The sequence below is a fragment of the Callospermophilus lateralis genome, chromosome 4 (assembly GCF_048772815.1).
Source record: "Callospermophilus lateralis isolate mCalLat2 chromosome 4, mCalLat2.hap1, whole genome shotgun sequence".
In the NCBI taxonomy this organism is placed as follows: Eukaryota; Metazoa; Chordata; class Mammalia; order Rodentia; family Sciuridae; genus Callospermophilus; species Callospermophilus lateralis.
Window position 1 is genome coordinate 13,774,329 of NC_135308.1, and position 10,175 is coordinate 13,784,503.

Sequence of the window (10,175 nt, forward strand, 5' to 3'; positions counted from 1 at the left end):
TATGCTATCTTTTATCCTTCCAGCTAACTCACATATATCTGAAATACGATGCTCAGTGACATGAAAGAACTGCATATTTTTGACTGAGTTGGAGCACATGATAAAATAGCATATAATTTACATTGTATATAATACACAAAATTTGGAATCTGAAAGAATATGGACTAAAAAGTTAAAACTCGTTTATTTAGCAGAATAAAAAGTGACTGAATATTAAAAAATTCTACCTAGATATATAATCTTTTGATTTTACTACACTATTTTTTTAATATTTATTTTTATTATTTTATTTGTAGTACTGGGAATGATAAAGCCCAGGGGTGCTTTACCATTGAACTAGATTCCCAGCCTTTTTTATTTTGAGACAGAGTCTAAGATGCTGAAGCTAGTCTTGAACTTGTGATCCTTCTGCCTCAGCTTCCCAGGTAGCTGGGGTTACAAGTGTATGCCACAATGCTGTGCTACAATTTTTTTTTTTTTTTTTTTTTTTTTAATATTGAGTCTTGCTAAGTTGCTGAGGTTCGAACCTGTGATCCTCCTGGCTCAGCCTCCCAATGTATCTACAATACTTTTTAAAACATGGTGGCAACTGTTATAGATTAGCTACCTAACTGCCACTTTGTTTTTCCCTTCTAACAAAATCCCATCTCACAGGCCACAGTATAGAAGGAAATAAACTGATCTACTCTTTTTCCTTTGCCAGTACCTAGTCCCAGGGCAGATACATAGCTCAGCTCTATGAAGAGACTTGGGCAAATCTATAGGGCTTCTAAAACTACCCTCTATGAGCAGAGCGATGGCAAAGATCCCTGACTGCTGCCCATTGCTTAGTGCTTTGGTTTTTGCTATGGTTTGAATGTGGTTTCCTCCAAGAGTTCAAGTGGTAGAGGCATGGTCCCTGGTGACAGCAACCAAAAAATGGACCTATACAGTTCTGGACACTGTCATTTTAAGAAATAATGTTGAGAGTTGAAGGAACCATTCTGTAACACTGAGGATGGCAGAGCAAATGGTTCCAGGAAAATCCTGATGACGTTTTGGCTGCCACTGAACTCTGGAACCACCTATCTCCAGAACTTGTTTGCTACATGATGAACATCCTTGTGGCTGAAGTCTCTGTCAATCTAGTTTCCTGTTGCTTGTGCTGGTCACACATCCTGTTAAGGCATTTATCTGTCTGGCACCCAATATAGTTCATATACTTCATCTTCACGCTACCCATAAAAACAACATTATAAAAAGAACCATTATCTCATTCTTTTGGAAAATTAAAAACAAAAACAACTAGGTTTAGGGAAGAATAAGTGTCTTTTTCTCCTCAGGGTTACTGATAAGAATTGGATCCATATCCAAGACTAAACTCTAAAGCCCGAACTGTCATTTGTTCGTGTAAAGAAATGAGCAAGCCTAAAGTTCCCCTGCTGTTTCCAACAAAATATATATACGCAGATGCAGGTAGTAATAAATTTGCATCCATTTGCACCCATATATGAATTTGACTTTGGGCTTTTCTCCCATTATTTGCACATATTTAGTGGTAGAAATGTGTGCTTCTGAGACAGCCAAGAAAGCAGACTTGCCTTGTCTTTTTCTACACAGCTTTCTTTTTTTTTCCTCCCCCAGTATTACGGATTGAACCCAGGAGCTGTATCCCCAACCCTTTATTTTTGGGCCAGGGAGTCGTCAGGTTGTCCCAGCTGACTTGCGATCCTCCTGCCTCAGCCTCCAGAGTTGCTGGGATCACAGTCTGCACCACTGCTCCCAGCTTCTCCACATTTTTATTGTTGAGATCTAATGCGTGTATTAGGGATCTAGATACAGGCTGTAAGGACTTTTGAGAGTCCCAAGCTTCACTCCCCAAGAGATGGCAAAATGAACATGGAGGCAGCATGTGCTCTCCCTCAAGCTTTCTTTAAGAACCAAAGACTGCAAATTACCAAACATCTAATGACACAGGACCCTTGGATTAGTGTCCCTCACCCCCACCCCCCACCCCCCCCAGAAAAAGCAAAAGAGTATTTTTGAACTAAATAAACAGAGAGGGCTGGGGATGTGGCTCAAGTGGTAGCGCGCTCGCCGGGCATGTGCGAGGCGCTGGGTTCGATCCTCAGCACCACATACAAATAAAATAAAGATGTTGTGCCCACCAAAAACTAAAAAATAAATATTAAAAAATATTCTCTCGGGCTGGGGATGTGGGTCAAGCGGTGGCACGCTCACCTGGCATGCGTGCGACCCGGGTTCGATCCTCAACACCACATATAAACAAAGATGTTGTGTCCGCCGAAAACTAAAAAATAAATATTAAAAAAAAAAAATTCTCTCTCTCCCCCCTCTCTCTTAAAAAAAAAAAAGAAAGAAAGAAAGAAAAGAAACAATAGAGAAAGGGGATTATAACAGAGACCCAAAGGCAGTGCCTCAGTTATTGAAAAACTCAAAAGGGGTCTGGGGATATAGCTCAGTTGGTAGAGTGCTTGCCTCCCAATGGATGGGTTCAATCCCCAGCAACACACACACACACACACACACACACACACACACACACACAACAAAGGGCTGGAGCCCAGAGCTAATCAAAGCTCAGTGCAGTATGGAGCAAGACTTCTATGGCACATACTTCAAGGAACTCTTTCTACTCCAGTCCTCTATAATGAGCAAAGAGCAGAACACTACTGACAGAACTAACACAAGCTATCAGCTCCAGAAAGGGCAATGTGGTCACTAAATATTCAATCCCCTCACAGCTCCTGGCTGGACAGCTTGAGAGGCTTTGTAGGAAAAGCCCAGCTATGCTGGATAATTAACAGCAGAAGCAGAAAGAAGAAAAATGAGATTAAAGGAAGAAGCATCCAAAAGCTACAGGGCAACCTGGCAGTGCAGAGATAGTTCTCACAGGGACTGGGGTCCATTCCTCTTGCAGGGGCAACATACTGAGAAGAGCAGGCTGTGTAGTCAGCCTGCGGTCACCTCAGTCCTATCCAGGGTGGAAGGAGAAGCTACTGCTTCAAGGACTACACAGACCAGAAATTACCTGGAGAAGGAACAAGATCATAGATCCACAAGCTCAACAAGAGCATGACAGCTGAGACTGGGATCCATGCTGAACATGAAATCTTTTGATGGCAGGGAGGCAAAGGGGAACTCAAAACACAGATTTTGAAGTGAAAGGTCACCTGTCAAGTCTCAATCTCTAACCTTGGTCTTACCAAGGGTTTATTTTTTAACACTATTTGACGTGGTGTGGTGATGATTCACTGTGAGTGGCCATGATTTTGGTGGGTTTTTTTGTTTGTTTGTTTGGTACTGGAGAACTTTACCACTGAGCTACATGTCTAACTCTTTTAACTTACTTTTGAGATAGTGTCTTGCTAAGTTGCATAGGCTGACCTCAAACTTGTGATCTTCCTGTTACAGCCTTCAGAGTAGCTAGGATTATAGGCATGCACCACCACAACTAGCTCCCAGGTTTCCTTTGAGAAAATGTTTTAATGAAAGCTGGAGGAGTATTGGCTACTGACTGTAGGGGTACAGAGAGTGAGTTTGGGCCCCACTTTAACAAAAGACCTTTGCAGAGTGCCAAAAGGGGTCTCTGATTTTTTTCAATAGTTTACAGCTAGTAACTCACATAGAAAGCATTTATGAGACACAGAACAGACTTGAAAATTTGGAGCATCAGAACCAGGATGGGATGGGATGAAATGCAGAGGAAAAATCAAGGAGAGCTGGGGATGTGGCTCAGTGACAGAGTGCTTGTCTAGCATGCACAAGGCCCACAAAAATGAATGAAAGGAAGGAAGGACGGACAAAAGTGGAGACGTGAACAGCTCTAGTCACTTCTTTTGAGACTCCTGGGATGTACATTTTGTTTGAAAATACTCAGGCAAAGGAAAAGGAAGCTAAGATTTATTGAGTGCCTACAGGTATACACATCTGCCTTGTGCAAGGAGTTTTCATCCACAGTATTCCATATGATCCTCACACCAACCCTGTGAGGTAGGTATTATCCCCATTTTTGTCAGATGAGGAATATGAGGCTCAGAAAGGTTAGGTAGTTTGTCCAAGGACACAGAACTTGGAACCAACAAGCTGGGACTAAGCACTAAAGTCTCAGACTCCATCCCTGCTCTCTCCTACCTGTCTCTTATGAGGAAGGAGGGAGCAGAAGCCCAATCTGCAGCCCTTCCACTTCTTGTCCCTGCAGCTCCACAGGCCCCCAAGAGGAGCCTCCATTTTCCCATGGACCACTCCACCTCAAGAGGATGCAGTTGGTTGAGTAGATTAAGACATAAATATAAAAATAAATAGCAGGGACTAGTCTCCAGCAGCAAGAGGTGCCATCCGCTTTCACGCTGTAGGAAGGTCACTGTGCCATTCACAGCTGCTGGGGGAAGGAGCTGTGCAGGCCCTGGTGGGGAGAAAACTAGGATGGCTGCCAAAGGCTGGAGTGGGTGGGCTAAACAGGCCCCTTCTGGGTCGCCCAGATTAGAGAACAAAACGTCTGGAGCAGGCAGCGGCCGTGGGCACAGTCACTATCCTCCTCCATCTGCTCATTTTACCGGTGTTTATGATCCAAGAGGGATTCAAAATCGGGAGAACATACAAGTTTGTGCTTCACATGTCCCAGGACTGTCATGTCTCCTGTCCTGCTGTCTCCGAGGCCAACAGACACCAGTTCCTGCAACCGACAGAGACAGTGATTCAGAATCATCCCATGCCCCAGCCCTCAGTCTGTGAATCTCATGAGATATGCTCAAGAAACCCCCTCCCTCTCTCAGCACTACCCAGCCCATCCAGAGCCTCTCCATGGCCCTATGGGTCTCGCACCTGCAGAAAAGAGCAGGTGGTTCCCATTGTCACGTCTAGAGTCACCTTGCCCAGGAGGAGCTGCACCTTCCCTGACTTGCGGATGAGTAGCTTGCCAACCTGGCCCTCTGTCAGGTCAGCCAAGGTGCAAGTGTTCTCTGCCAGCCTGGCTTCCTATGGAGAGAGGCAAGGGATGGAAACTAGGCAAGGAGTTCGTTACTTTACCTTTTGTGAATGAACCCCCATTTCATCCCCCACAGAGGCCTGGGCAGCAGGGGTCAGAATAAGCTTCCCAAAGAGGCCCCTTCTTCTGCAGCTATCTGCCAGAGGTTATAAAACAAAACCTACCACAAACAAATGGACAAAATACTGATAACTGCTGAAGCTGAACAATGGTACATAGGAGTTTACATTCTCTTGTTTGTCTGTTTTTAAATTTTTCATTACAAAAAGTGAGCACACACATGTACCTGGGTTGAAAGCCCAGCCCTGAACCCCTTGCAGATGCTGAAGACAAATGCCTACCATTCTTTTTCAACTCGGACAGCATGCCTGCACTTCCCTCCACAGGTCAGCTTCCATTCCTGGTGCTCCCACCCCGCAATTTCCCCAGAACTCACTCCTGAGCCTACCCGGTCTTTTTCCTGTTTTATGACCACCATCTGTCCATCCTCGCCCTGCACCTCCGTCTTGACAGGCTTGATATCCTGAGTGGGCGGCTGGCCGGGGAGTGTGTCTGGCAGCTGGAGGAACAGCAGCTCCTCATCCTTGGTAAGGCTCAGCTCCCTGAGCAGTTCTGCTACAGACACGTCTTTTGAGAGGCCTGGAGTCTTCCTGGCTGCTCTGAGAGGAGGCTTCACCTTAGTCTCCTCCTCCTCATCTTGTGGCTCCTCTTTTACTGCCCAGGGTAAGACAAAGGAAGGGACATCAAGCTGTTTCCCTCTATGCCATCTCACTGTTCCCAGTCCTTCACCCCCATCTGTTCCACTGTCACTCAGCCAGGAAGCTGAAGGGAGACACTACTTTTGGAGAGGGGAAAGAAACAGCACATTCAAGAGGTGTGTGACTTCTCTAAAAAGTGATACCTGAGGCTCTCATCCACCCTCTCTGTCAACGCATAAACCTTCAGAAAGGGACAAACTGTGTCTCTGTTCAGCTCCTCTATTTCAGAACTGGAATGGGAAAAGAATGGCTCACGAGCAGAAGTCTTGGAGGCTTATCTGAGGAATTCCTGGAACCTCCAGGGAAAAGGGAAGTTAACTGACAGGATACCTTTCACAGCAGGTACATCCACCTCCATGTCCTCCTCTTTGGGACCAGCCAGACAGGGCTTAACATCTGGCTCTTCATTCTCTTCCTTGAAAAGCCACCCCGAGTGAGCCAGGGGCAGCTGCACAGGCATGTTTCGCATATCGTTTTTCAGCCCAGGGTCATCAATGAACTACCAAAGAAGAGATGGGGTCACATAGCTTGACAGCACTTGTACCTGGATCATAGTCCATTTTAGTCCCCTTCTAACCAAAGCTTCCTGCCGCTCACCAGGGTCTCAGGATATGTGAGCTCTTTTTCCCTCGGAGCCCCCCACCCCATCTCCAAGTACCTACATCATCTTTCTCCAGCATGCGCAGGATCTGCTTGGTTTCTTCATCCGTCTCCCTTTTCTCTTTCTTGATGTTGATGATATGAGAGGGTCCCATGTCAGACACATCCACCGTCTTATCCCAGCTCCCTATGGGAAATCACCCTGTTCACTAGGAATAAGGAACTCTGTCACTCTTGCCTTTCTCTCAGGCAGTTGGAACTGAAATCTATGACTTAGCTCTTTGTACCTTTTTTCTTCATCATTTCTGCAGGGCCTTGCTCAAAGATAGAGTGGGACTGGATCACTTCTGGGCGGCCCCGGCCCCGTCCATGCCCCTCACGTTGGCGATCCCTATCCCGTTCACGCTTCTCCTTCTTCACGGCTACTTCTTCCTTAGGCCTGGGAAAAAAGAACAGATAAAGGGAAATCACTTACTCATTCTGCCTCAGAAAACTGGCCCTACTCTCCCATCTCACTTCATCTAACTGAGCAGAAAGTTTATGAGCCAATAAGTACACCATGAAAAACAGAACCCAATCTTAGGTCTAGCACTTTTATAACTTCCTTGATGAGGCAGGGGCCTTGCAGTTTGCTCAACTTTACCTTCTTGTCCAAAAACACAGAAGGCTGGAATGTGAAGAAACACAAAGTGTGCTACATCTTTGTTTACTTATTATTTTTTAGTGGTACCAGCGATTAAACCCAGGGGTGCTCTACCATTGAGCTATATCCCCAGCCTTTTCTATTTTTTAAATTTTGAGACATGGTCTTGCTAAGTTGCCAGGGCTGGCCTTAAACTTGTGGTCTTCACATCTTAGCATCCCAAGCTGTTGGAATTACAGGCATGTGCCATCATGCCCAGCAGTTTGAATCTTAAATGTCCTATTTAAGACATTTAAATAGGGTTCTCAAGGATTACTCCCCAGTTGGGTGCTTTTGGGAAGTGGTAGAAACTAGGAGTTGGGGCCTAGCAACAGGTCTTCAGGTCACTGGGGGTAAGCTCTTGAAGAGGATACTGGAACTTGGATCCTTTCCTCTTTCTCTCCTTTTGTTTTTTGCATCCAGGCCATGAGGTGAGAGGCTCTGTTCTGCCTCACCCTGCCATCATGTGCTGCTTTGCCACGGGTCCAAAAGCAATGGGGCCAACTGATCATGGATGTAAGAACTATGAGCCAAAATAAATCTTTTCCAAGTTGAATTACTTCACTTACTTGTTAAACTGACTAATACACAGTATCTCAGGCCATTAGTAGTTTTTGTTTCCTTTTTAATTTCCTCATGTTTTATTGGTGCATTATAGCTGTACATATTGATGAGATTTATTGTTACGTATTCATCCATGCACATAATAATTTGGCCAATATCACTCCGCAGCACTTTGTTCCTTCCTCCTTATGTCCCATCATTTGGTCCCTTTCCTTCGATTTTTAAGAGGAAACCCACCCCACTTTTGTTTTCCTTTTTCCTCTCCAGCTTCTGAATATGAGAGAAAATATACAATCCTTAACTTTCTCAGTTTGACTTGTTTTGCTTAACATGATTGATGGTCTTGAGTTCCTTCGACTTTTCACATCAGTATTTTTTAAAAGCTTGCACTTAAAACTGGGAGCCAGAGATGAAAACCACTACAGAAAAGAACCCCAAGACAAGAATTCAAGTTTCTGAGCCACACACTCCCCAAAAGGTCACTCCCCAAAGCCCCAAATTCAGAGCAAGTATGTAAGGGGCAAGTATTCAGCAGACCTAGCTACTTACTCTTCCTTGATCTTCCGACTGATGATATTTGGGGTGAAGGTTTTCTGAAAGTAAAATACAGGAGTCACTGATTTGGTAAATTCTGACCTCAAAGTACAGAGGAATATAAAAATTCCCAATGGGCCAAGACCACCATGGCTCTCTTCTGCACATTCCATACTAGTAAGAGTTTTTAGAGACAGGCATGTGTTTGAAAAGACCAGGTAGTGGAGTTAGAGAGAAGAGAGGGGTGTCCAAAACCTTAAAATCTCAGCTTCTCTCCTCAGAAAGAAGAGACTCCCAGATTTCCAAAAACCTAAAGAACCTATCTCATCTCACTTCTGTCTAATAACTGCTACAGACCAGTCACTATCACAGGGAAATAGTTTCTAGAGCAAGGCTTCAGTAGAGAGGAAAGAAGACCTGCCAGCACTCACAGCAGGTTGACACAAACAGACTTGTCACCAGAATTTTCCAATGCAATGTTAAATCTTTAAGAAATTGGCTACTTTATGCTTCTGAAACTTGTTCTCCCCTTTCAGGGCTACTTTTTACATCCACGGTCATATACATAATGTCTGCCATGGGATTTTTAAAGATGTCCAAAACACACTAAAATAAGCACTACTCAAGCTGCTTTTTGAACATCTTGAGCTAACTAGGATCTCTGCTCTTCAATTACATCTCAACATCTTGCACCCTGTACCTAGACCTGAAATAGGTGCCCTAGCATTTGAAAAGGAGTAGGCATAAGTCTGGGGACAACATCACTGTTGGGGACAGAGTAGGTCCTATCGACACGAGTTGAATCCCAGGGGCCTGGATAGTTAGGTGGGTAGCTGAATTTCTTTAGAAATCAGCCATCAGGTACCTTCTTGACTCCCCCGAGGGTGAGGTCCCTGGAGCGGATGGAGGGAAGGCGGCCCGGCGTGAGCGGGGGCGCAGGTCGCCGCCCGACAAGCCCCCGGGCCCCAGAGAGGAGGGGTCGCGGCCCTCCGGGAGCGCTGGACTCGCCCGCAGCGTTTCCTTCCGACATGTTGCCTGGGAGAGAATGGGCAACGAAGTCACTTGAAGGGACCGACACGCGGATCCTGGGCGGAACCCCACCCACGTGGCCTTCCGCCCCTTCCCCGTCAGGGCGTAGCTATTGCGGCATCTCAGCTCCTCCCCCTCCCACGTGGCGAGGCTCCCCCGACCACCCCGCCTAGAGCCTTTGGCTCACCCCCGCCCTCTCCCCAGGCCCCAAGCGCGGACGCACCCGGACTGCTGCTGCACACCACGCGTCACGATTTCACCTACGACGGGACCCGCCACCAAACTGCGATCTCCGCACAGGGCGGAAGTCTGCGTGGCAGAGCCCGGGCGCCGCCATCTTGGCGCGAGGCGGAAGTGACGTTAGAGGGCGGGGCCGGGCCATAGTATTTATTAGGCGGCGCCTCGCTGCCCCTCCGCCTTCTCTTCCCGGTTCTTCCCGGAGTCGGGAAAAGCTGGGTTGAGAGGGCGAAAAAGGATGAGGGGTCAAGTCTGGGCTATCCTACGGTACGGCCCTCGGGGGGCTTGGTCCGGGGCGGTGGCAGAGTGGCTGAGCTCTGGGTTGGGGTCCTTGGTGGTGGCTACACTGCAATGTGGGGAGTCGCCGTGGCGGAGTCTCTGGGAGCTTTGGGGCGCGGGGCAGAGAGCGAGACCCGGAGTCAGAATTGGGGAGCCCAGGGCCAGGCTGAGCATGGGCAGCGGGCTCTTCATGGTGACCTTGGAGTGGTCACTGTGTCTGTGGTTCAAGAGCTCTCCCTGACTGGGGGTTCCATTCCCAGATCCTGTGGAGTCCTGGGGTGAGGCTGTGGGGGCATCCCAGGACCTGCTATAGCAGACCCGGGTGCCTAATCACACCCGCGACTGTGCAGACTGTCGTGTGCTCCCTTAACTCAAAGCCTGGAGGGAATCTGAAAACGAAGTTTGCTCTACTGCTGGAGGGACAAATTCAAAGAACTTTTATTGTGACTCCATTACGTAGAATTTGAGGAAAGGGAACCATTTCTTCTAGAATTCCATATAGACT

At 46.9% G+C, this 10,175-nt stretch overlaps 1 protein-coding gene across 2 annotated transcripts; it reads right to left on the bottom strand.

Moving 5' to 3' along the window:
• Window positions 1-3,887: 3,887 nt before the first annotated feature.
• Window positions 3,888-9,492, bottom strand: Polr3d (RNA polymerase III subunit D). 2 transcript variants are annotated; one of them, XM_076852302.1, is made up of 9 exons: window positions 9,378-9,492; window positions 8,991-9,160; window positions 8,141-8,184; window positions 6,633-6,784; window positions 6,408-6,532; window positions 6,076-6,244; window positions 5,436-5,701; window positions 4,870-4,977; window positions 3,888-4,675 (listed from the first exon to the last, which is right to left on the bottom strand). In XM_076852302.1, the coding sequence occupies exons 2-9, from the start codon at window positions 9,153-9,155 to the stop codon at window positions 4,553-4,555; spliced, it is 1,152 nt and encodes a 383-aa protein (XP_076708417.1). In that variant the 5' UTR covers window positions 9,156-9,160; window positions 9,378-9,492; the 3' UTR covers window positions 3,888-4,552. The 2 variants fall into 2 exon arrangements, with proteins under 2 accessions (XP_076708417.1, XP_076708416.1); XM_076852301.1 differs by having other exon boundaries at window positions 4,825-4,977.
• Window positions 9,493-10,175: the final 683 nt, after the last annotated feature.